A 24,440-nucleotide genomic window follows, 5' to 3' on the forward strand; every position below is an offset into this window, starting at 1 on the left:
GAAATGAGATGTTTAGGGAGGTGGAGTAGCTTGCCCAAGACAAAACACCTGGAAATCCAAGCTGGGAGTCAACCTCAGGTCTGTCTGGTTCCTGAGTCTGGTCTTTCAGTTAAACTGCTGCCTCTGCCCGACTGGACTGGACATTGTAACCCAGGGAAGAGGACCTTATAATTCAGGGGAAGAGGTCTTTTTCCCCAGGGAAGAAAACTGCAAAGCAAAGGATGCATGAAAAGTAGGCCAATGATTGGAGCTAGGGGCTGGAGGCCCTCCCCTCCCTGACTATTGGTGCCTGTTATGGGGTGGAGGAGGGATGCATCCAACACATCCCAAGTTCAAGATGTCATGTCTGTGAATCAGTGCCTTCCCCATAGTACTTCCCACAGGTCATTTGTTTCCAAAAAGATACTGGGAAGATGTCCAATGTTGAGAACCTGGAACTTCTCACCCATCGTAGGAGTTGACAAGAGCCACTGTTCCTCAGCAAGCTACCTGACCCAGAGTATCAGACACACAATGACATCTCCAGGTTATCACAGTCCTCAGAGGGAGTAAGGAGAAGGAGCCTTCTCTATTTTGTCTCCCAAAGCAGTCAAAGGGTCACCCCAATGTCTTCCTGTATTTTAAGCGAACATGAGTATATTTCTCCCACTCCAGACCAAGCCTGCTCAGGGGCCACTGGCAACTCAGTGACAAATTCCTCAGTCTGGCTGGCACTCGAGGCCATTTCCAACCTACTCTTCAACTGTATTTCTAGCCTCATGTCCTTTGCCTTGCACACTGGCCAGGTGCTCTCCAGCTTCTTGGTCTTTGCTCTTGCTGTTCCTGTCTCCATCCATGTCTCTAACTGTTGAAATCCCACAGTGTCTTTAGTTCCTATCCAAAATACCAGTTCCTCCTCTGACAGAACGTTTTCCACCCTTACCCTAAACTTTCATTCTAGGATGTATTATCCCCTCTAAACCTCCAGAGTAGTTAAACTGGCCTGAGTTAACCCCTTTTTCAACCCATTGCCACTGGCCTGTACTTGTGGGCCGCCATAATAGTCAATAAAATATCTGTTGGGACAGCAGCGTCTGAGTGAGTTACCTGGATTTCAGGCCCATCTGCCTAGGGAGTGAGGGGGAGGGAGACAGGACTTGGGCTCAGCTCCTTCCATCCGACTGTCCATACCGCCCCTTCTCAACTTTAGACAGTGTTGGGGCACTAATCACAGCTTTCCTGTCACCATAGCGACGAATGAGGCGAGAAAGCAAAATCTCCCTTTGGAACTACACCTCCCATCATGCACCTGGACCCCCCAGGGTGCCGGGCTCAGCCTGAGGCCTAAGACCCGGGCCGACCCACGGGAGCCGGGAGGGGTCGGACACGAGGAGCAGAGCGCGGGGAGAACCTCTGCGCTCCCAGCCCACCGCCGAGGTCGCGGCACCCCTATCACGTACCTAGCCTCTCAGGCCCCGGCCTGTCCTCGGCACCGCCACATCACGCCTAATATGGCCGCTCGTGCTGGGACCGGCCCGTTGCACAGAGAGCCGGACCGAGGTCCGAGGCCAGGTACTGTTCCCGGCATTCCTCGCTGGCGTGGTGTGGGGTCCCCTCTCCATCTCCAGGTCCCCGGGGAGGGAGGCCCTCGGGCTTTGAGGTGAGACCCGGGGCTCCGCTACCCGGTGCTGTGGCGAAGGGCGGGGTTATTCCGGGAAGTGAGCCACCGGCCACCCGGGGTAGCAAGGTATAGAAGACAAGTACTGAAAGGAGGACACCCACTACAGTTCTCTAGGAAGCCCTTTGAATTGACATCATGAACGGTGTAAGGGATTACCTGGAGATCTGTCACTGTTGCAGGGCTTTAGAACATCAGAGACAGAGGGGACCATCCATCACTAGGCAGGGAGAAAGGGCTGTAGCCCCAACAGAGAGCCCTGTGACAGTGTGTCCCTCCTAAGTTCTTCCCCGGGGTGGGGGAGGGGGCGGTTACTGAATTGTCCCCCTGCAAGGCCAAGCATCCTTGGGAGCTCAGCAAATTGTTATTGACTGATTGCAGGTATCATGGCCCACGCCTTGATTGAGGTGGAGCGAAAGTTCATTCCTGGGCCTGGCACAGAGAAACGGCTGCAGGAGTTGGGGGGCACCTTAGAGCACCAGGTCACCTTCTGGGACAGATACTATGACACGCCTGAGCTGAGCCTCATGCGGGCTGACTACTGGCTGCGGCATCGAGAGGGTAGTGGATGGGAGCTCAAATGTCCTGGAACAGCAGGTGTCTCAGGACCCCACCAGGAGTATGTGGAACTCACAGTTGAGCCTGCAGTTGTGGCCCAGCTCTGTGAGGTGCTGGGGACTGAGGTCCTGGGGGCAGGAGGTGTGGCAGCTGTGCTGGGCCCACTGGGGCTGAAGGAAGTAGCTAGTTTTGTGACTAAGCGTAGTGCCTGGAAGTTGGTGCTCTCTGGAACTGATGAAGAGGAGCCTCTGCTCAGGGTGGACCTGGATACAGCGGACTTTGGCTACACCGTGGGTGAGGTAGAGGCCCTGGTGCACGAGGAGGCTGAAGTCCCAGTTGCCCTGGAGAAGATCCACAGTCTCAGCAGCATGCTTGGTGAGGGAGACAGGCGCTTGTGTGCATTCTTTGCCTTCATTATCTGTCTTCTGGGTGTACCCACTGAATGGGTTCATGGGGAGGGTTCGTGGGGAGGGTCTTGGGGTTATTTCTGTACTGGGGATTGTTTGAGCAGTTTTTTGAAAGACCCAGTTTGCTTTTATAGTAGCTGCCTAACCTGAGTCAAGTCCTTCCAGGTCTCTAATCTCTCTCAGTCCTTGCCTCATTTAGTTCACACACCTCCAGCCACTCCAAGTTTGCATCAGTTCTCTGCTTTAATCCATCCACCCATCCTTCTCTCCCCCAAATCCCGTCCTCTTATTTTTACAACTACCTGGAGCCCTCATTTAATTTGTCCTGTTGACTTTGACTAAAAGGCAAGAACAGTGTATTTATGTGACAGGCAGCAAGACAAGTGTTGGCTGATTTCTTTTTCTGTAGACAGTTCATCCACAGAAGTATGAGTTTGTGCATCCCATGAAGCCTTAAAGCTGTGGAATGCTGTTCTCGCTATCTCAACAAACATACGCTGAGTTCACCACTATATGCCCAGCATGCTGCCAGGCACTAACAATAAGATACTGACTTATTATGGTTCCATACCACCATTCTAGATGCTAGAATTCTATGTGAGTCCCACCCCACAGCTATAGCTACTTCTGTCATTTCTTCTATATCCCTTGGGTTCTCTGTGTGTACCTCTGCATGTGCTTCATTACCAACCCAATGAGCTTTGGCCTGCCTAGACGGGCTTTAATCTCAATTGAGGGATGGAGCAATAACTGAAATGAGTGGATACTGAGGCACCCTCTTGTCTTCATGGCACCTGAACGCCTCCTCACCATTTCTCCTTGCTGGAGGAGAGGCTCACGCTTGGCTTCCCAGCCCCACTCCTACCTGAAGTGGTCCTTGTAGGCCCCACTTCCACAGGCCAGTCAGGGTGAGGGCTGGTGGGTTATAGAAGCTGGTCGGGTGGCATTCAGAATCCCAGTGCTGCCTTGGAAAGAACTCTGGGGTCTGGCTATCTGGACAGGGAGCAGAGTCAATGCATTTGAAGCTCTGTCTGGTTCTCTCCTCCTTCCCCTTTTGCCTGTAGGTGTGCCTGTACAGGAGACAGCACCTGCCAAGCTGATGGTATACCTACAGCGTTTCCAGCCTCAGGACTATCAGCGCCTGCTACAAGTACACAGACTCAGAGAGAAGCCACAGGGGACTAAAGATCCTGAAGGCAACTTGGGCTAGGGTGTCAGTTCCTCAACAGGGAAGAGTCTGAGTCTAACAGGGTTCCCTCCTGAGCTCACTATGCCTCTTCCCCTGGCCTCCTTCTCACACTGACTCCCCGCTCTCCAGCCCTTCCTGTTCTTTCACCTTACCCTCAGCTATCCTTTCTTGAGCCCTCCCTGGCTGCCTCCTTTCCCTCATCCGTCAGATGCAATCTGTGGGCCGCCCCTCTCCCCTGGCCGCTAAGCAGCCTCCATTGATTTCCGCTCGTGTTTATAGGATTTCCACTTAGCTGTGATCAGTAGTTAAGCACAGGAAAATCCCTTGCCACCCCCCTCCCTTGGTCGATGCCATTGATTCTGCCAGCGGCTCCTAAACCGCCTTACAGCTGAGTTAGAGATGAGGGGAGGGATTTCCCTGCCTTGGGGTGTGGGAAACAGCAGCAGGTTGGGGAAGTGGGTGAGAATCTGTCAGAAATCTAGAAGTTCTGGTTTTACTTTTCGCTCCTGCGCCCTACTCTGGCCCAGATGGTAGAGTGTCTCCTATGGAGGTTTAGGGGCAAATTTGCTCCCCATCCTGGAAGGGGTAGAAAGAAAAGTCCTCAATTGTTCAAACAGGTTCCTAAGGCTGAAAGGAAGATACATACTTTAGTTTTTGGATAAGAAAACTCTTCCCTTCTATGATTCATAAACACTTTCTATCTCAAATATACCCAAATATGGCTTTTGCCCCTCAGGCTTTATTGGGCTTTCATTATTGGGAAGGCAGGCCCCCACAGTTTTTGCAGAGGCAAGCACAGGCCCAGAGCACCACCTGCTGGTAGCCAATCACCAGGCTCCAAGTGGCTGGGACCCTGGGGGGGTTCAGGACACAGGAGGATTTCAGACCGTGAGTGGAGGCTGAGTTACTGCCATGTCTCCACAGGCAAGTTGTTCACCTCAAAGATCTCCTGCACCGACTGGCCAAAGTGGTTGTAGGTGAGGCGCAGCTTTAGCCTCAAGGGGGCCTAGGAGTATGAGAGTAGAGACCAAGGTTAGCACCTGTGATTTGTCCTGTCCCTGGGCCTTATCAACAGGAAGGGGTTGTGGGTGGGTGCTCTTGAGCTCACCTTGTTAGGATTGAGGATTCTGAGGAGCTGGGTCACTGGAAGGCCACCCTGAGCTGGAAGTGTGTCCCCACTGGGGGCCTGTAGCTGCAGCTGGAAACTCTGAACACAGGAGATTGGGCAGAGCACAGTAAGGCAGCTAGCTGGGCTCAGGCAACCCCTCCACACCCGAGAGTCTCAAACCCTCTTCCCATAACTTCCCAAGTGCTTGTCCCTGCATTGTCATTTCCTTCTCGTTCTTCCTCCCACCCACCCCCTCTACTTAGCCTTTTCTCCTCAAGTGCCCAGGCCACCTCAAATCCTGGTCTTCCACAAACCTTGGGCACAGCAGCCTGGCAGATGAAGTGGGTGACATCAGCTCCTGAGGTGTTGGTAGCAGTGACCATGATTAAGAGCAAAGCAGGAGTTCCAGAGGGTCGAACAAAAGACAGATTCAGCTGTAGTCCTTCCCGCTCAAACACTCTGAGATTTGGGATGGAAGCTGGAATATGGAGAGAGAAGCAGCTCAGTGTATGGGCGAAGATAACAAGCTCATTCATTCATTCAACAGAGATGAAGTGAACACCCACTGGGTGCAGGGCAGTGCTTGAGATGCTAGTAACAAAGTGGACAAGAAGATGAAACTCATAGTCCAGTGGGCAGAAAAAAACAATAAGAAAACAACCAAGATAATCACAGACCAATTTGTGCTGTGAAGAAAATAAACGATGTCAGAATAACTGGGGAGAACTAACTTAAATAGGAGTGGTGGGGGAAGGCATCTGACATTGTAGCTGAGGCCTGAGAAATGAGAATGAGCCAGTCGTTTGGTGTGCTGGGCAAGAACATTCATGTAAAAGGAACACAAACTGCCAAGGGCTTCAGATGAGAGGGTCTGAGATGCTGACGGGCCAGTGGAGGGGGTAGCGGGGAAAGAAGATGAGATGTGCTGGGAGGAAGCCGGGCCCCACAGGTGAGGGTAAGAAGTCTGGAACAAAGGGAAGGCATTGAGGGGTATCTGAGAGGGAACAGGCACAAGCTAATGAACACTTACCTATCAAGAGGGGATGTGATTTTGGCAAAGAAGGAGAACCAGCACATTTCCACCCCTCCTTTTCTTAAGTCGTGTCCCATCTCCCCCTGCTTTCTTTTTTTAAAGTTTATGTATTTATTTTGAGAGAGAGCGTGTGTGCATGCATGTGCAGGAGGGGTAGAGAGAGAGAGAATCCCAAGCAGGCTCCACTGTCAGATCTTGACATGGGACTCCATCCTGTGAACCTCGAGATCATGACCTGAGCCGAAATCAGGAGTTGGACACTTGGGGCACCGCGTGGCTCAATCAGTTAAGCAACCAACTCTTGATTTCCACTCGGGTCATGATCTCACGGTTCATGGGATGGAGCCCTACGTGAGCCCCGCATCGGACTGCTTGGGGATTCTGTCTCTCTCTCTCTCTCAAAATAAATACATAAACACTTTTAAAAAAGAGTCGGACGCTTAACTGACTGAGCCACCCAGGTGCCCCTCCCATCTCCCCTTTGCTGAGGGCTTACGTGGGGGTGGAGGTGCACCGGGAAGGTCGAGGAGGTGTACTAAAGCGCCTCCTGGGGAGGGATCCAGAGGGGGTGGGGGCTGGGCATCCCCAGAAGTGCCATCCAGGAGATCTAACAGATCCAAGAGCTTGGAGGCCTAGGGGAAAGGGCAGAAGGAGCAGGGCTGGGTGTGGAAGCCCGACCAAGTCCTCATCCCCCTGCGGCTTCCGGCCTCCTCACCTGGGGCTCTGTGGACCCAAGGGCTGTTTCCGAAAGCTGGGCTTCTTTGCTTTCCTTTGCTTCCCCATCAACCTGAGACCCGCCTCTCTCCACAAGAGGCATCTTTTCCAGGATGGCGGCCCTGAGAGAATGGAATACAGGTGTGTCCCTCTGAGTGGACCCTGGGCTTTTCATAACAAGCATGGGGGAGGGAAGGGTGAGACCATGCAGAACCCTGGGCACATGGTGGGTCAGAGTGCCTTTCTGATTTCCTAAGAGGGCACACAGTTGCCAGTTTTCAGATGAGCAAGGAGGGCTGGAAGCCAACTTAGCTTCAGTGAACTACAGGCAGGAGGCTCTGACTGTGAAGGAGTAAGGAGGCAGGTGAGGATGAGACCCTTGTGCCCAGAGAGGGGCACTGGGGAGAGGACAGGTGAGGAGGGGGCAGGGGTGTGGGTCCTACGCCAATCGCACCTCATGTGGTCATACTTCTGGAAGAGCGTGTTGTACTCCACAGCCCGCTGCTGCAGCTCCACGTCCAGGCAGCTCCCGTAGATGGACACCACCTGGCGGATGCGGCTGGGCCACAGGGTGGTGTGTGAGTGGGGATGCAACCTGCCCCGCCCTTCAACTCCAGGATATGGCAGGGAAGGGAAAGGCCCCACGGAGCAGGGGGATGCCCACAATACTTGGCTCAAAAAGAAGAACCTAAGGATTGGGGGGACTGGGATGTGTGTATGGACAGAAACTCAGAAGCCGGTGGGCACAGTGAAGGGACATCTGTCCCTGGAGACACCAAGAAGAAGGTCTCTGGAGGGGCTGGGACCCTTTCTTACTTGCTGTCTCCACGGAGCCGGGTGCTGAGCTTCATGAGGGCTGTCAGGGCATATCCTCGGGTGGCTGGCTGGGACATGTGGGATTGCAGCACCTTTTCCAGCAGTGCCAACACCTCCTCTTCCTCCACCTTCAGCAGGGACAAAGGTAGTAGCCTTGGGGCATCTTCCCTCTCCTGCTGAGTCCCTCCTTGGTGTACTCCCAATGGAGGTCTTACCTGAAGGGGCTCTGTTTCCTCACAGCTCCCTTCCAGCAGGAGGTCCCCGTATTCTCCAATGCACCAGGCTGCCACTTGCACCAGTGGTTGCTGCATGGGATAAGAAACATGGTAGGCCAGGTTCTGGGTCCCCTCCTCAGCTTCCAACACCTGTGACCTCCCTTTATGCAGCACAGAGGTAATGGGGTTTGGAGGGGTGGGGAAAGGGAAAAGTCTTGCCCTGGAACAGTTACGTAAGTTTGTTTCCCCGCTGGCTCTGTCCTGGCTCTTGGACAACTTCTGCCCTCTGGTGGCCACGCATGAGAACTACATGGCTTCATCAAAAGGGGCTCAGCGAGAGGGAAGCAAGAGGGTCCTTCCCTCGAAGGGGTACCATGGTTTCTGCCCATTCTATTTGGATAATATGGAGAAATGACTACAGATAGTGGCTGGCTTCTGTTAATCCACTTGGAATTCAAAATAATAAAGCCTTATACATGAAGAAAGAACTCTATCTCATTTGACACTCAAGACTGCTCTGGGAGGTAGACAGCTGAGTACACTGAGCATAAGGAGACTTAAATAAGTCATCTGTAGTTACACAGCCAGTAGATACCAGAGCCAGTTCAAAAGTCTAGGTGCTCTAACTAAAAACAGGGCTGTGTCCTTGAGTGTCTCTGCGAAGTAGGTATCTGTGACTTCCAGGGAGAAACAGTTAGGACTCCGGTGGAGGGAGTAGGTGGCCCAGGAAGGGCTAAGAGGGTTGGGCGGCCCTGGGTCTGGGTGGTGGGAACAGTACTTGGGAGATGTCCTCTGCCAGGGCGCTGTACAGGCGGCGCACAGAATAGGCATGTAGCTCCTGGGCCCCCCCAATCAGCTGGGTCAGGTTGGCCACTGCATCATCCCGTACATAGATGCCTGCCTGGAAGAGGTGAATGGGGCCAAGTCAGAGTGGTGAGCCCTGCCCACTCCCTCCCAGCTCTCTTAGTCCAGTCCCTGCCTCACCGTTGTCAGCACGCGCAGGATGGTATCTATGTGCCACCGCTTGGTTGGGGCAAACCTAGGGGACACATGGCTCTTCAGCCCTGGTGCTGACCCTCCCCAGATTCTACCATCTTTGCCTCCTGGTCTTTGCCTACTGGGCACCTGTCACCTCACCTCTCTGCTGCCAGCAGGATGCCTGAGGCACAGTCGGCCCGTAGATCTGGGGGGCAGGATTCCAGAAAGCTCTGCAGCTCTTGTGTCATAGCTCGCACGTTGGAGCTATTCACCAGAGCCAGGCTCAGTTCCAGGGCCCGCCTATCAAGAGAAAGAGGTCTGTCTATACGGAGTAGCCAGGTCACCCCAAAACATATCTCAGGCCCTCCCTTCTCCAGGCACTGGAGCGGCACCTGTCTCCTTAATCCCCCTACTTCAGCTGTCTGATCCCATCCAGGTCTTAGCTACCAGGTGCTGGGCCCTCTGCCCCGTCTTCTCTTTCGTCTGTCCCACTCACCGGCTGAGGGAGGCATCAGGTTCCCGCAGACATTCGACCACAGTGGGCCGGTGCCGCTGCACAGCGCTGTGATCAGACTGCACCATACGCAGCAATGACGTCAGGGCTACATACCTGGCCAGAGTGGGAGAGGCCCTATCACACCATGGCCATCAGCCCCCTCCCTGCCCCATCCTGCCCTGAGTATTGGAATAAGAGGTAGGTGAATCAGGAGGCCCTGGAAGAAGCAGGGGCGAGGGCCAGGTGCTCAGTGGCACAGCCCAGCCAGACACCTGGGACTATCACCTAATGTTCTTGTCATTGTTGAGCAGGAAGCGGCCAAGAATGTTGACGGCTAGAACCTATGGGAGGCAAAGGTTGAGGACAGTCAGGGAAGGAGCAACTGTCCTTGTTAAGGAGTGGGGAACTTCGTGGCACAGGATGATGGGTGGGGAGGAGAAACCGGTGAATAGGACCCATCTGCCTGGCTGGGGCTGGTGAGTGGGGCCCCAGTGGGAGAGGCATATGGGAGGATACCCGAAGGCCAGGTGCAGAGCGGATGTCCATGATGGTCAGCACTGTCTCAAACAGGACTGCACTGCCCGCATTTCGGCTGGTATCTGTGTTAGTGGCCACCTGAGTGGGTGGGAGAGAAGGTGCAACTAGAAGGGGCTCTGTCCTCTCCTCAGGTCTCTGGAGGGTATCCACCGTGTCATCCCTCCATCATCTAACGAAGTTCCCTGAGCCCCCACGATGTGTCAGGGACTACCACACTGAGACAGACTGTGTCCCTGTCCTCATGGAGATCCCAGTCTAGAGGGAAATGGAGATGTGACTATACGGCCACCACAGAATGGGTGGTCACGTGAGGGATGCCTGGGGCTGGTGGGATCTCAGAGCAACACACCTAACCGGTGCCCCACTCCAGCCCCAACCTGAGCCAGCAAGTCATTCATGGTCTCACTGCTCTCTTCGTGGTTCCGGCCCAGAATCCGAAGGAGACGAAGTATCCGGACCTGAAGTTGGGTTAAAGGTTGAAAGGTGGAGGGGTTCAGAGGGTGAGAAGTCGGGCTGAGAAAAATCCAACACTGAAGAAAGTATCATGAGGGGTCTGGCTGGTTTCCTAGAGCTTCCCTGCCCCTTCGTCCCTTGGGTCCTGGGAGATCAGATGTGTGTGAGGCTCAGGGATTTGGAGACAGGCTTTTTTGTTGTCATTGTTACCAAACTGGATTTTCTGACCTTTAGGTATCCCCATTCCAGCACTGGTCTCGGGATGACCTGTGCAATCCTGTGTCTGCCATCTTCCTAAGACACTGACTGACCCAAAGGGTTCTCTGGGAGGTGATCGATAGCCATGGGCTTACTGCTAAGCTCTCTGTTCCAGGGATACAGCAGGAAAGGATCAGCCCACCTGCAGGAAGGGGTCGCTGACTCCAGATATACTGTGTTCTGTGGAATATCCCGTTGTCACCAGAGTCCGGAGGATCTTCACCAGCTGGGGCACCACCTGGAGGGAGGGCACAGCCTTACTGGGCATTCTTCCTCAGCCTTTCAACCTTCAGCCCCATTCCAACCCCATTGCCCCTCTTTTCCTGGACCAGGGCCTGCCCCTTTCACCAGCCCACCTTTCGAAAATGCTTGAGGGCTGCAGGGCTTCGTTCACAGAGCTCCGTGATCAGCGTGATGGTGCCCAGCAGGATGCCTGGTGTGGGGGTAGGGAGTGAATGGTGGGCCAGGGGCACAGGAGAGCCTACTGCGCGTGTGTGTTTGTGTGCACATGCTACCCCTTCTCCTATGGGCTGGTGTTCCTGTCCCATTTTTCACTTCTGTCCATAGCCAGAGGTAAGGCAGGGGACAGGGAGTCCTGTGGCCTTACCATGGTGGCGTTCATGAAGCAGTTGGGCACAGGGTGGGAGGAAGATGTTGGAGAGCTCAGGGACCTTCCGGATCATGTGCACTGCAGTCAGAACAGCCTGCAGAGATCAGGGGGCTCAGAAGAGGGCAGCGGTCTGCCAGGATGGACCTCCCACCTTTAACACATGGCCAACAGGACAGTTTCTGGTGGGGCAAGGGCCTGCAGTCCTGCCATCTCACCTTCTTGCGCACATAGGAGCTAGGCTGCAGGAGCAGTTTCTCCACCTCAGTGGCCAGGTCCCGGCACATTTCAGCAGAGCCCATAGTGCTCAGAGTGCACAGGGCCAGGCCTTGTACTGCCTGAATCCCCTGGCTCAGGTCACTGCAGAGTTGGGGAGGGTGGTCAGTCAAGCTCTGAGAAATCTACCCTGCCCAGTACCTACATTAGGCAGCCCCCTGGGATTTCCCAGTTCCCCACTCTTCCCATCTCCCTGATTCCAAGTGGTTCCCAGAACCCTCTCACTTCTTGATGCTGTTGGTAATGAGCAGGTGGGCATCCTGCCTCTCATCCAGTAGAAGCATGGCCCCCAGGTAGCCCACCCTCTTGTCTGTGAATCTGGGGGAGGCAATCAGTTTCAGGCACTCCATCTACAGGGAAGGAGGCAGAACAGGAAGGGGCAGGGGTGAAACTGGGAGGCACTAACATCCCTTTTCTATCTTCTTTACCACCAGATTAACTTATGGTAGCACCATTTCCCATCACCCTCCCTTCAACAAGAGGAAAGGCTTAGGAAATTCAGAGTTCGTGGGTAGTTTCGAGGAACCAGGGGTCAAGGAGGATGGGAGAAGAAAGGAGGTGACTTGAATGGGGCTGACCAGAGAATGAAGTGTTCAGTCCAGCTTATGACCCATAGGGGTTGTAATAAGGACGGGGGTCAGCAGTGCATGCTGTGAGGGAGGGCTCAGAATCTTTGTAGAATTAAAAAAACAAAAAACAAAAAACCCCACAACAACCAGGGCACAACTAGGTGAGGGTGTCCAAGACCCTGCTCTATTAGTCTTCCTCATCAAACTCAGAAGGGAGGAGGGCCTGCCCAATACCTGTCCAAAGTGGGCGGGGTAGCCCAACATGTGGACGTAGAGCAGTTTGGCCAGCTGGCGGTGCCTGTGCAGAGGGTCCCCATCGCGGAAGGAGGCGCGGATGTGGGCGCACTCCTTTTGGATCACCTCCCGCTCCTGTGCCTGGGTCTTGGCCCCACGTATCTCCTCGATTAGATCTTGAAGCTTCAGTGAAGGTACCACCATCCTGAAGGGGCAGAGCCCGGAAATGGAGAGGGCTTTAAACCCCTCGGGCCGAATACCTGGCCTTCTAGTCCAGGCTTGCCCTGTGCCATCCTGAGGGACTGGGCCCCGAAGCTACCCTAAAACCGAGCCCATATTTACCTTTGCCCACGTGAGTCTCCACATCCCACCCCTTCCACACTGCGGGAGGAGATTCCACACCACGCATGCGTGCCCGCCCCACCTCTGCTCCCGTTCGTACTGAGCATGCGCCAGAGCCCCGCCTATTTCCCACCCCCACCCCCCCACCCCAGCCTCCAGCCCCACCTGGTTTCCCATCCCTAGCTCGGCCATTCATTTCCTTTCAGGGCCTCGAGCTACCTCTTTCGTGGTATTCTTCCCCAGGGTCACACCTCAGGCGGCCTCAGCTTCACACCAGGGCGCCAGCCCTAAAGACAGCCTCACCTGCCTGGTCTCAACTCCGCTCCTTTCCCCCCAGCGCTTCCGGGTACAGGGCCCGACAGGGGTTGGTCCTTCGACTGGTCCTTCCTTCTTCCCGCCCTCTTCACGGGACCCCGCCCCTCCCGGGCAGCCCCACTGAGCCGTCTAGAGTATAGAGTACTCTGACCTCAGGCCTCAGGCTTTGGAGTGGGGGGAAGGAGCTCTTCTGGCAGCAAGACTGCCTGGTAGGCCTGGGGTTCCCCAAGAGGGCTCTTTGTACATTCTCATCACCCAGAGAGCCTCAGAGAGCTTGGATTTGAAGCCATCGCACCCCAAAGGAGATGACAGTCCCCCCCCTTTTTTGAACTTTTTTATTAATATATTTTTTGTTAAATTTCTTTGTATTTTTTTCCTGCAAGACTTGGTGTTGGCGGCACTGTTGTAGTTTAACTTCAATCCCAAATTCCATGAAATAGAAATCAGAAGTAAAGGTTTAGAGGGGAGGGAGGGAGGCAGGCCAAGGAGTAAACAGAGTTTGACTAGAAAAAAAGAAGAGGGTATGTATGGTGGGCATTCCCAGGCAAGGCCATTCCTTGAGGGAGGGGGTTGGCAGGCAGCTTGCGTCTGCCTCATGCAGGGGAGGGAGGAAAGATCCCCTGGGGACCCTACAGAGGGGTCCCCCTCTTCCTAGGGCTTCCTGCCCCCAGGGGAAAGCTATTAACAGGGATCAGCCACAATCTCAAACAGGGCTCTCCACCCACCTCTCACCCTGGTTTGACTGCCACCTCTGCCCTGCCTGGAAAGTGTGTGAGAGATTGGCTTCCTTTGATCCCTCTTTCTGTTGTTTTCCCATTTCACAAGATCCTGATGTGATGGGGGGAAGGGATATAACCCATTTAGACTACTAAACTTGTCACAGCTTCTGCTGCTCTGTGAGTTCCTCTTATCTAGGCTGGTTGTGTTCCCCAAAATGCCTCCCTGCAACCCGCACACCATAACTGCCAGAGTTGGGGAGTGGGGTCCTAGCTCAAGTGCCTCTAACCCTCGGCAATAGAAATGTCTTCTTCAGGCCCCTTAGAAGTCTAATCAAAGGCCACAAGTGAGTCCAGACCAACCAAATAAATTTTAGGGGGGGGGGGGGGAGAAGAGGGTGGGAGAGGTCAGTGGGTAGACGTGACTGTGTTAGACATTTTCTTTCCTTTACACATTGCTCTTGACAAGGCATGCCACCCTAGGGGGGTTGGACGAGAGGCTGGCTGTTGAGGAAAGGAAGAGGGAGATCCTAGGGAGTCATTCTACTTTTCATCTCCCCTATCTCCTTCAGGGAAGGATGGAGTTAGGCAAGAACCTAGTTCAGTGCTTGGAGGTGAGATCGGATCCTCCAAGGTCAGAGATGGAGGCCATACGTCCTCCAGCTCTTCCACTAGGCCTCAGAGGGACACCAGGCCCCTTGGGTCAGGGAGCCACAGCAGCTCAGCCAGTGCCTTGCCCAGTATACAGTCATCCCTTCTCCATTTTCTTCTTCCTTCCCACTCAGCTTCCAGGAGACCCCTCAGGATACCAAACCCCCACCCTCACCGAAGTTCAGGTCTAAAGAAAAGGCGGGGAGGACATGGGGCAATGGTCTGACTTAGATTTGTGTGTCTCAGAGAAGAGAGCAACTCTGAGCGAGAAAAGCCCTTCATATGTAAACAATCTAGAGAGAGAGGTGGGGCAGGGTGGGGAGGAGAGTGAGGAAGACAGAGACAGATCCAGAATAAATGAGAGAATCTGAAAGGACAGCTGGAAAGAAAAAGCAAAAGACAAAAACAAAGGGGGAACAGAAAAGAATGGGAAGGGAGAAGAGAAAGAAAGAGAGGAGAAAAAAACAACCAGGAGGAGGAAAAGAGAAAAAGGCAGGTCAAAGAAGTGAAGAGGCAGCAACCGAAGCCAGAACTAGGCTGGGCAGGAGCCTCAGGTGAGGAGCTGGGAGAACAGGAACGCCAGGCTGAGGTCCAGGAGGGCCACGGCTCCCACCACCAGGGGGTTGGCAGCTCCCTAGAGAGATAAGGGGAAGGAAATGCAGTCTCAGTCCCTAAGGACCGTGTCCAGCAACAGGTCCCAACTTCCTGCCCTGGCAAGTGGCAAAGCTGAAGGGTCCCAGGCACCTCTCCTCAGAGGTCAGAGCAGGGGCGTGTCCAACCTTTGTTTTAGATTGCAGAAACACCTCTCTTCTCCCAGGCAGGGCCCCACCTTCTCTCAGGCTCCCTCAAGTCGGGAACAGCCCTTCCTCCCTCCTCCCTCCACTCCCCTCCCACTAGCAGCATTTCACGTGGCCCAGGCAGAAGGTGCCTGGCCTTAGTAGCAGACGCTGGCAGCAGCAGCCAGTACTGCAGTAAAGCAGAGAGGGATGAAGGGGTGAGGATGTAGTTGCTAGGAAACAGGAGAGGCCTGGCATCCAATCAGAGTAGAGGGTTCTGGGGAAACTCCACCCCTCCCAGTTTTCTGCCTCCTTTCCCATTTCCCTTCTTCCCAGGAGAGGGAGGGAGACTCAGGGTAGGGAGGGAACAAGCTTTTCCTTTTTTATTTCTGGGCACCAAAGAGAGAAACTGTGGAGGTGGGGGTGGGGGTGGAGTAGGAAACGAGGAGCTGGAAATGATATGGAAGGAGAACAGGGAAAGATGTTTTGGCTCTACCATTACTTATTGGTAACCTTCGGCAAATTACTTTAAGTGCTCTGGGCCTCAGTTTCCCCATCTGTCAAACGAGGGAGCTGGAGATGAAGGTTTCTAAGGTTGCTTGCAGTTCACAAGTTCCCTTTTTTTTTTTTTTTTTTTTTTTAAGGTGGGATATGGTCCAAGACTGGGCAGGCAGAAAGGAATCTGAGTCCAAATCGGAGCCCCTAAAGGGATCAGAGAGATGTCTGGAAAGGATGAGAGGCAAGGCTTTAAGGAGAAAAGGGGCCACAAAGCGGGGATGGAGGGCATCTCACCGGCTGGACGGGCCTCTCCGTTGCAGCAGGCTCCTCAAACTCTTCCATCAGGCACCCGGCTTCAGGACCCCTTGAGAATGGGCCCCTCAGGACTGGCGTGGCCATGGGCTCAGGCTCCAAGCGCCCTGGGGTTCTCAGCTGGGGCAAGGGCTCTTCGTCTTCCCCTTCCTCCTCTCGAAGACTTCCAGAGCTGTCACTGCAGCCTCCGAGGAGTGGGGAACCGTCTCTGGGCCCTGGCCCCTGCATCCCAGCCTCATCCTCGGCCTCATAGCCAGCTAGTTCCTCTGCCTGCTCACCTGGCCCCCCCCACTCCTCAGGCCAAGCTTTGGGGCTGGAGAAGGGACCCCGGTCCCCTCCAGGAGGCAGTGGGCTCCGGCGGGCAGGGGGTCGCCAGGGTTGGCGGGAGGAGGCAGGACTGCTGGGCAGTTCAGGGGAGCCCTCTGAGGGGGTCAGTCCATTCTCGTATACCCCAGGGCTGTCCTCATCCAAGGGTTCTGTGTCGGAACCTTCTGAGTCTTGCCGGGGTCTGCGGCCTGCAGCAGGGATAGCTGAGAATCAGAGGGGCCTAACTGGACTTGGGAAGCAAGAGCTATAGCTTTATCCCTCTCTCTGGGCACCTCCCAGGACTTTGCATCCCCAGGCTTACAGCCTCTCATAGCCTAGACCCCAAGCCCCTAGTCCTTATTACTAAATTTCATAAGTTCCCGGTTGCACTCTCCAAACAACTGGGTCTGGCCCCCCTCTTCAACCCCTTGGACCCTCATACTTTGGCTTTTTCATCCCCAGTCCTCTGTAGGGACTTCCTTCCCTTTCCCCACACCTGAGCCCCTCCAGCTCCCCAGGCTGCCCACGCCTCACCTGGGGCCTCTAACATGGGTTGCAGGTCCTGGGCTATCAGTTTGGCCATTCGAGCTGCCTCCACAGCCTTCTCAGCGACGCTGCTGGCTGCCACTGCCTTTAGAAGGGCATCTGCCGCCCTGTCGGGTTCCAGGGGCAGGGACTTAGCAGACCTGCTCCGATGCTCCAGCCCCCTGGCCCATGTCCCTGCCACATCATGTCCTCTGGATTTGAGCTCACCTCTGGAGTCCTCACTCTTGCTCACACACTGCTGGCTGCTCCCTTCCCTGGCCTGGCAGGGCAGCTGGCTTCTGGTTTCCTCTCCTAGACCTGGGCTGTGACTGCTCTCATCACACTTTCTTGCTCCTTTCATGCCTGCCACCATCATGTCCTGTAGTAACACCTTCCTTCTTCCAGCAACAGGGGCCAGGCCCTCCCTGGCTGCCCTCAACTCTGTTATCCCAGCCCCATCCTGCTCCCTTCCCAGGGACAGAGGAGACCTCATGCTCTTAGCACATCTCTCTGTAGTTGCACCTGCTTGGTACTTCCCAGCAGCTTTCCCTGCTTTCCCTTGTTCTGGGCCATCTGCTCCCTGTGCTAGGAGCCTTTGCCTCCTTTCCTTACTGCTACTAACCCTGCCTCTTCATTGCAGACTTCCTGACATGAGAATTTCACAGGTTGCTTTTCTTCAGCCTCTTCTGTTATCACACTGTTCTTGCCTCTTGGTCATTGCCTCTGTCTCCCTGCACCATCACCTCCTTTCTGAGTTCTGGAACTGGGATAAGCATGGGTCTCCCCTTTCTGTTTTTCCTACTTCTTCTCATGCATGCTTTCTCACTATGGTGTTTACATCTTCTGAGGAAGATCTTAGTTTCCTTCCCTTTCACATGTCTCTCCCATTGTGCCCTGCTCTGTGGGTACAGGCCACCATGAAGCATTATCAGTCCTTTCCCCATGGTTGTTTCCCAGTTCTCCCTCTGATGTCAGATGCTTCCTCAATTTACCTTCCCTTTCAACTTCTGATTTTAATCACAGATGCCCTGTGATCATTAAATTAGTTCTGTAATCCTGACTGAAGGTGGGGCACAAAGGCACAGAGATAAAGGTAATCAGATGTACTTGGGCTTAAATGGATCAAGACCCCTCTGGCCCCAGGCTTGTTTCATCTGGCTTAGGAAGGCAGACTGGGTATGGGGGTAGGGAGAAGTGTGGTGGTGTTCCTTGTAGTCTTAAGTCTATCCCCTCTTGACGTACCTCAGGAGATATGGTCAGCCTCCTCCCCTCAAATCTGCTGGGTTAAGGACTTTTAGAGCCTGTTTGGAGGGACCTCAGATAACCATGTTCTTCTGTCTTTGCACTGTTAGACTCTATATGGCTAGTCCCTTCCTGAAAGTAAGCTGGTCTCAGGGTTTAGGGCAGGGGATGATGATCACAGTCTTGGGTCGCATGGAATTCTATCGCGGCCAAAAAACTGCAACACTGACAACTCGAGCCTGTTTCTGAATTTGGAGGGTGTCGATGAGCAAGTCCTAGGCAGCAGAATCAGTCATCAGGCTACCTGGCAGAGGCACCTGCTGCTGAGGCTCTGCTGTTTCCATGGTAGCTGGCAACCAATCAGGTTTGCCAGGCCTGTTGCTGGGGAGAATAACCAGCCTCCTCCCACTGACTGATCTCTCAGCTCCTGGGATCAGTTTTTCCTGCCCATGCCTGTTCCTCATCTAGGCTAAAGTGCTCCCTGGTGCCCTGCCCTCCCCCTTCCCTGGCTTAAGGATCTGGACTCTAACCACCCAGACACTGAGATGTATCTACAGATAGACATCTCTGGCTCAGGCATCTACTTTGGAAATGACACGTTCCTACACATAACTTGATCACCCATTATACAAACTCACTGAAGCATATTTGGACATATCTTGGCCTCTGATCCTCTGAAACAGTCTCAAATTTAAACAAAATCCTTCAACTGTACACTCCCCTTTAAAGAAAATCCAACATATGAAAATTTACATGTATGAGTTATATAAATTAGGGGCCTGTGAATCGCATTACAAATGGGTTTTTGGCTTTCTTTAGATCTGTGCTATCGAATCCAGCATTTAAAATGTAGCTAGTCTGATTTGAAATTATGTGCTATACATATAAAATATATATACTAGATTTCAAAGGCTTAGTAAAAAAAGTAATGTAAAATCCCTCATTAGTAATTTTATGTTGATTATATGTTGAAATCATCAAAATTTGGCTATACTGGTTTAAATAAAAATGTACTATTTAGGGGGCACCTGGCTGGCTCACTCCGCAGAATGTGCGATTCTTGATCTCAGGGTCATTTGGGTTCAAGCCCCGTGTTGGGCCTAAGACTTACTTAAAAAAAAAAAAAAGTACTATTTAAATTCAATTTACCTGTTTCTTTTTATCTTTTCACATGGCTACTAGAAGATTTAAAATTATATATTTGGCTTACATTATATTCCTACTGCACAGTGCTGCTTTAGATAATAAGGTCCTCTATATGCATGGAAATGTAATCTGAATTACAGAAAGAAAATTTCATTTACAGACGAGCCTCCTCCCCTCAAACCTTTATCAGTTGGGTAAAGGAAGGCAGAGGAGGCAAAGCTCACAGGAACTATCTTTTCATGTGGATAGATCAGCTGTACAAACTAGATCTCCTCAAGGTCCAAGGCTGGAATTCTATCAGTCCGGTGGGCACGCTAGGAGGTGGCTAGGAATGCACACTCCGTCTCCCTGCCCCAGGCTGCTGCCCCCAGCTGCAAGAGGAAGACTAGGGACATGTCTGACTTCCAAGAGGTTTCTGAGCCTGTATAAGCCAGCGCTCATTGCTACTCCCACACACAACAATGACACACATCCCCACAAAAGACACTAAGACACACTTATAGTCTAACACGGCTTCCCTCAAATACCCAGCCACCCACAGTTACACCCACATCCACCTGTAGCCTCAGATATAAACACTCCCGGTACCCAGGGCTACAACTGCTTGGCCCTAGGCCTGTTCTTCCCCACCAAGCCCTAGGCCTTTGGTCATGGACCTCCTTTAGGCACTAACTACCCATCCCCCACCCAACTGTCCCCAGGGTACCTTCTCCACTTAGCCCAGCTTTGGCCTCTGCAGCGGATGCCCACCTGGCAGCAGCGATCTCCTGACGCTGGCGGGCAGCGCTCACGGCTCGACGGGCGCCTTCGACAGCCCTGTCCACCTTCTCCTTGACTTTGCCCCGCCGAAGGGCCAGAGGCAGGAGGCTGCGCACGCGCCCCCCGTGCACCAGCCGGTTGCGCTTGTACTTGCCCTCCTCGCGGGAGCCGTCCGGGCGGGTGGTTCGTCCGTAGCCGTGCCGCCGGTTGCCCAGCCACTCGCCCTCGTAGCGCAGCCCGTTGGAGCGCTGGCTCACACCATAGCCGCTGCGCCGGTCGGCGCGCCATTCGCCCGCATACACCTCAGTGGCAGAGCCCTCGATGAGGGCGGGCGGAGCTGGGGCCGGGGGCCCGCTGGCTTCGGAGCCCGGGGGTCCTGTGCTGCCCACCTCACTGCTCACCTCGCTGCGCAGGGAGCCCCGCTTGCTGCCCAAGGAGCTGCGGCGCCCGCCAGCCCGGAGCCCGCTGAGCAGCAGCGAGCGGCGGAAGAACCCGCCGGCCGCGGGAGTGCGCTTGCGGGTGGACGCGCCTTCAGCGTCCCCCGGCCCGGCCAGCACGAAGCCGCCCCGGGAGCCTGAGGCCGGGCTGCCTCCCTCGTCGCCCGGCAGGGGCAGGGGTGGGGGCGGTGTCGGGGGGTCGCTGTGGCCGGAGTCCAGGGAGGTGCGGCGGGGCGAGCGCAGCAGCGCCGCCTGATGGTAGGGCACACTCTGGCGCACCCCGTAGCCGTGGCGCTTCCCGGCCTGCCACTGGCCCTGGTAGGTGCCTGTGGGCGGGGTAGGACCGGGAGAAAGGGTCAGGACCCGCTGCTTCCTGCACCTTAGGCCCCAAGCGCCCCCGAAGGCCCAAGTGTAGGGAGGGAGTGGTGGGGACAGCTAGCGTGGAGGTCGGGGAAAAGCACTAGGAGCTGGGACAGGCCAGGTTGGGTCAGAAGGTGTGGGAGAACACGGTGAAGACCGACAGGTAGTAGGAGATCTGTGGATTTGGGGCGTACAGGTAGACAAGGGAAAGGGGTAGGGACGGGCAGGCTGGGGTGTATGAAGGACAGATAGTCCAGAGGGTGTGAGGGACAGGCTGACGGGGTGTTTAAGATAGTCATGTGACAGGCAGACAGGACTATGAGGAGCAAGCTGACTGAGGAAATGTGAGGGGACAGGCGGAGCAGAGGTGTTATGGACAGGCAGGTGGAGAGGGGAGGTGTGGGACAGGCAGCAGGGGTGGAAGGGACAAGCAGATGGAGGGTGTAAGAGGTAGATGGGGGGGGGGGGCGTGTGAGGGACAGGCAGACAGGGAAGAGGTGAGGGCAGGCAGACTGCAGACTGGGTAGAGGGAGAAGCAGGCAGGGGCCAGACAAATGAGAGAGACGTGTGCGATGGGAGGAGAGGGCAACAAGATGGGAGCACGGGGCGCATATGAATGGGGAAGGGATACAGGAGGACAGCGGGGCACGGGTGCAGATGGTGGGGAAGGCGTACGCGGGACAGGCCGACGGGAAGGCGCACGCGGACGAGCAGACAGACAGTAGTGGGCCGGGCCCCGCACCTCCGTCGGAGTAGGTCTCGGTGCCGTAGCCGTCCTGGAAGCCGTCCTTCCAGAGCCCGGCGTAGCGCAGGCCCGACACGCTCTCCCACACGCCGCTGCGCCCCTTCAGCCCGCCCAGCCACTCGCCGCGGTACGTCCAGCGGCTCTTGCGCTCCACGCCCAGCCCTTCGCGCTTGCCCTGCTGCCAGTGGCCCTGGTAGCTGTGTCCGCCGGGCCCCGTGAAGACGCCCAGTGACTCGAAGCCGTGCGCCCAGCAGCCGCTGTACTCGCCCTGGGCGCCGGGCCCCGTGCACACGCCGTAGCCATGTGCCCGCCCCGCCTCCCAGCCCCCCACGTAGCAGCCCCCGTCGTCAAAGTCGAACTTGCCCCCGGGGGACATGCATGTAGTTGGCGCGGCCTCAGCCCCCCGGCGGCTCAGCGCATCCTGGGGCTGGAGAGCCGGCTGGGGGCCTGCGAGCGGGGCGAGGCCTGGGGGCGGGGGCAGTTAGACCGGGGCCGGGCGGGGGGGCCCCAGCGCGGGCTGGCAGGGCCGGACCCTCATCCTGAGTGGCTGCGGAGAAAGAGGGGGGAAGTGGCGAGCGAGGCCCCTCCTCTTTGCCCGCCGCTCCCTGGCCCAGAGGCTCTGGGGCATCAGCACCGCCCCCCAACCCCCCACCCTTCGGCAGCATCTTCCAGCAGCTCTTAAGCTTTGGGGGCATGGGGGCTCCCCCACCCCTCCCTCCTATTGAGAGCCCCTCCCAGGATTGGGGCCCCAACCCCAAGCAGGAGTCCCGTTTCTCCAGCCTGGAACCCCAAAGTGTCGGGTGTGGATGGCAGTTGCTGGGGGGGGCGCGGGGGGGGGGGTCCTGAGAGGGGGTTGGGCAGAGTCGTAGGCCGTCCGCTCCTCTGGCTGCTGTCAGGACCCTTCTGCCCCGATTCTCTGGCTTCCCAGGCAAGGGGTGGAGGATGAAAATGTAGGGGGGGGGGGGAGATCGGACCAAGGTGGGCAGTGGGTTTGGTGGGGGGAAAGATGGGGATGGAGGAGGCTCCGCAGGGAAAAGACGAGGGTGGGGATGGGCAGACAGGCGGAAGGGAGGGGGCAGGTTACTCACCATGTGGGCTGGGGCTCAGGCTGCCTCCCAGGCACAGCATCCATGGCAGGATACCTCCACTCCCACCTCGTCCCGGCAAGTCAAAGCCCCCTCCCCTTCCGGAGAGACTGCTCCTACCCAGAGAGCGAAGGTGGGGGAGCCGCAAGAGAGAGTCCCCTCTCTCCCCAGCTGGAGGAGCAGGCGATGGGGGTGGGGGGCGAGGTAGTGGCAGGGGTGGGGTAGGGGATGAGAATAGTGGAGGGGAAAAATTTTGCCTTGGATGGAGATAGGGAAGAGGAGCTGGGAACTGGATGGAAAAGGAGAGGGGGCTATCAAAAGGAGGTGTTTTTTATTATTTTTTTCCCTTCTTATGGTTGGGAAAGGAAAAAAAAAATCAAAATTCCGATTCCATCCCAGCACAAATCAATGTTTGCTCCATCCCAGCATCACGGGGGAGGCTGGGCCAGGCAGATTTAAAGGGGCAGGGAGAAGAGAGAAGAGGAGAGGGTGGGGAGAGAAGGAGAGGAAGAAGACACAGTGGCGATGTTAGCAGTGTGTGTGGGGGACCCAGGCAGGAAAGGATGGGTGCCGGCTAAATCTGAGGTGAAAGTAGAGGCAGGTAGAGAGGAGAATGAGGGGCACAGAGACCCCCCCTAGGGTGGAAAGAAACCCAGGGATGCCGGCGGGGAGTGGGGTGAGACCGAGGGTTGGGGGAGAGGGGGAGGGGAGCACAGCGAGAGGGAGGAGACTGAGCTGAAGATGGGGAGGCTGGGGGAGGCTGAAGGCAGGCGGGGGAGGAGAGATACAGGCGAGGCCGGGAGAGGGCGAGAGGAATACAAAGAAAGGTGCAGGGGTGAGAGCTAAGGAGGGGGAGATGCTGTGGGGGAGGGAGGGGGGACCCATTCTGGGACTGCTGAGGGTTGGCAAGGAGGAGAGAAGCAGGGGAGGAGGAGGAGGGAGAAAGAAATAGATAGGGAGAGTGCGAGTGAATAAGGGTTGTAAGGGAGAGCGAGAAAGCTCTGCAAAGGGAAGGCCTGGCATGGGCATAGAAATCCAGGCAGCTAGAGCCCAAGCAGAGACAGGAGGGCCGGAAGTGGTGTTCGTGGGGCTCTAGGGAGAAGGATGAACCTGCCAGCCGCTTGGACTGAAGCCAGGAAGCCTTTGGGCATGGATGCCTGTGTCCACCAGTCCCACTGTCCTCCAGAAGTAACTGCTGCAGGAGGCCAGAAAGCTCCCCTGCTTGCACTTTCTGGGGAAGCCTGAGATGGGGCCCTGCAGGAAGGCTGGCTTCACCAGTGCTTTTCCAGATCTCACCATCTTCCACCTCTGCTGACTATTTCTCCCTGGGTTGTCTCTCCGAAGGGGGAAGGGTGGTATGAGGGGTGTATTGTTTTTGAATGGTGAACAAGGGTTCGTCCTTGGTAGTGCCATGAAGACTCTGGGGCTTTGGAGCCTTTTGTAAACCTAGGGGCTAAGACACACAGACATGTTTGGGTGGGCCCTTATTGTGGTAAGCCCCCCTTTGGTCGACCACCACTCCAACCACTCACTAGAGGGGCAGCACATCCTGGGCCTTCCTTTTTACAGACTGAAATAGGCACATGCTGTCTTCCTGCCCCTCAGCTTACTGATGCATCTATCCTGCACCTAAGCATTTAGGAGGGAAGATACTGTCCAATTACACACAATGGGGTAAATAGTCAGATACACCCAACTGCTTTTATTTTCATACAAAGTCAGGCCCATCCATTTTACAAAGAGAACTGAGGCCCAGAGGGGAAAGTCATTCACTGGAGGTTACACAGCTGAGGTGGCAGAGCTAGGATTAGAACGCTAGACTTCAGACCTCTGAGCCCTATAATTCTTCCCAGGATTCCATGTACTTGGGAACCTCCCTCAGACTCAGGAGCTCCATTTTGAGTACTTTAGTAAAATAAAGAACATGAGGTTTGGAATAAACAGGAATTACCCTTGCAATGTATTTTCCCAAAGATGGATACAAAGTTGGAGAAATGTGTATATTTTAAGTCTCCAGGGCAGGGATCACATCTAAGTGCTTTGCACAGAACAGGGCAGCTGTGAGTCTACTTGGGCCAAGACTACCAAGTCTACTTGGTAGAGAGGACTTTCCTCCCTCC

At 55.2% G+C, this 24,440-nt stretch overlaps 4 protein-coding genes across 13 annotated transcripts in view; 1 reads left to right on the forward strand and 3 right to left on the reverse strand.

Moving 5' to 3' along the window:
• ZFHX2 (zinc finger homeobox 2) overlaps positions 1–1,187 on the reverse strand; it is a 30,890-nt gene extending 29,703 nt beyond the window's left edge. The window contains exon 1 of the mRNA XM_043555834.1: positions 1,087–1,187. The gene's annotated coding sequence lies outside the window, so the exon portion shown is untranslated. The remainder of the gene's footprint in view (positions 1–1,086) is intronic.
• A 117-nt stretch (positions 1,188–1,304) lies between these two features.
• THTPA (thiamine triphosphatase) lies at positions 1,305–5,635 on the forward strand. 2 transcript variants are annotated; one of them, XM_043555845.1, is made up of 3 exons: positions 1,305–1,551; positions 2,039–2,590; positions 3,687–5,635. In XM_043555845.1, the coding sequence occupies exons 1-3, from the start codon at positions 1,491–1,493 to the stop codon at positions 3,830–3,832; spliced, it is 759 nt and encodes a 252-aa protein (XP_043411780.1). In that variant the 5' UTR covers positions 1,305–1,490; the 3' UTR covers positions 3,833–5,635. The 2 variants fall into 2 exon arrangements, with proteins under 2 accessions (XP_043411780.1, XP_043411781.1); XM_043555846.1 differs by having other exon boundaries at positions 1,529–1,639.
• AP1G2 (adaptor related protein complex 1 subunit gamma 2) lies at positions 4,521–12,970 on the reverse strand. Of its 8 annotated transcripts, none has more exons than XM_043555838.1 (22): positions 12,751–12,970; positions 12,106–12,310; positions 11,528–11,652; positions 11,245–11,386; positions 11,027–11,123; positions 10,776–10,852; positions 10,562–10,657; positions 10,086–10,166; positions 9,688–9,786; positions 9,457–9,512; positions 9,172–9,285; positions 8,835–8,975; positions 8,682–8,736; positions 8,476–8,598; positions 7,698–7,787; positions 7,483–7,610; positions 7,121–7,225; positions 6,668–6,788; positions 6,449–6,584; positions 5,234–5,397; positions 4,920–5,018; positions 4,521–4,817 (listed from the first exon to the last, which is right to left on the reverse strand). In XM_043555838.1, the coding sequence occupies exons 2-22, from the start codon at positions 12,307–12,309 to the stop codon at positions 4,716–4,718; spliced, it is 2,355 nt and encodes a 784-aa protein (XP_043411773.1). In that variant the 5' UTR covers position 12,310; positions 12,751–12,970; the 3' UTR covers positions 4,521–4,715. The 8 variants fall into 8 exon arrangements, with proteins under 8 accessions (XP_043411773.1, XP_043411771.1, XP_043411772.1 ...); XM_043555836.1 differs by having other exon boundaries at positions 12,667–12,970; XM_043555837.1 differs by having other exon boundaries at positions 12,613–12,970.
• A 110-nt stretch (positions 12,971–13,080) lies between these two features.
• Positions 13,081–24,440, reverse strand: JPH4 (junctophilin 4). 2 transcript variants are annotated; one of them, XM_043555844.1, is made up of 6 exons: positions 22,324–24,411; positions 21,233–21,782; positions 19,685–20,456; positions 16,556–16,674; positions 15,698–16,230; positions 13,081–14,763 (listed from the first exon to the last, which is right to left on the reverse strand). In XM_043555844.1, the coding sequence occupies exons 2-6, from the start codon at positions 21,609–21,611 to the stop codon at positions 14,680–14,682; spliced, it is 1,887 nt and encodes a 628-aa protein (XP_043411779.1). In that variant the 5' UTR covers positions 21,612–21,782; positions 22,324–24,411; the 3' UTR covers positions 13,081–14,679. The 2 variants fall into 2 exon arrangements, 1 of the variants encoding a protein (XP_043411779.1); XR_006293337.1 differs by lacking the exon at positions 13,081–14,763 and having other exon boundaries at positions 16,115–16,230; positions 19,641–20,456; positions 22,324–24,440.

The sequence above is a fragment of the Prionailurus bengalensis genome, chromosome B3 (assembly GCF_016509475.1).
Source record: "Prionailurus bengalensis isolate Pbe53 chromosome B3, Fcat_Pben_1.1_paternal_pri, whole genome shotgun sequence".
In the NCBI taxonomy this organism is placed as follows: domain Eukaryota; kingdom Metazoa; phylum Chordata; class Mammalia; order Carnivora; family Felidae; genus Prionailurus; species Prionailurus bengalensis.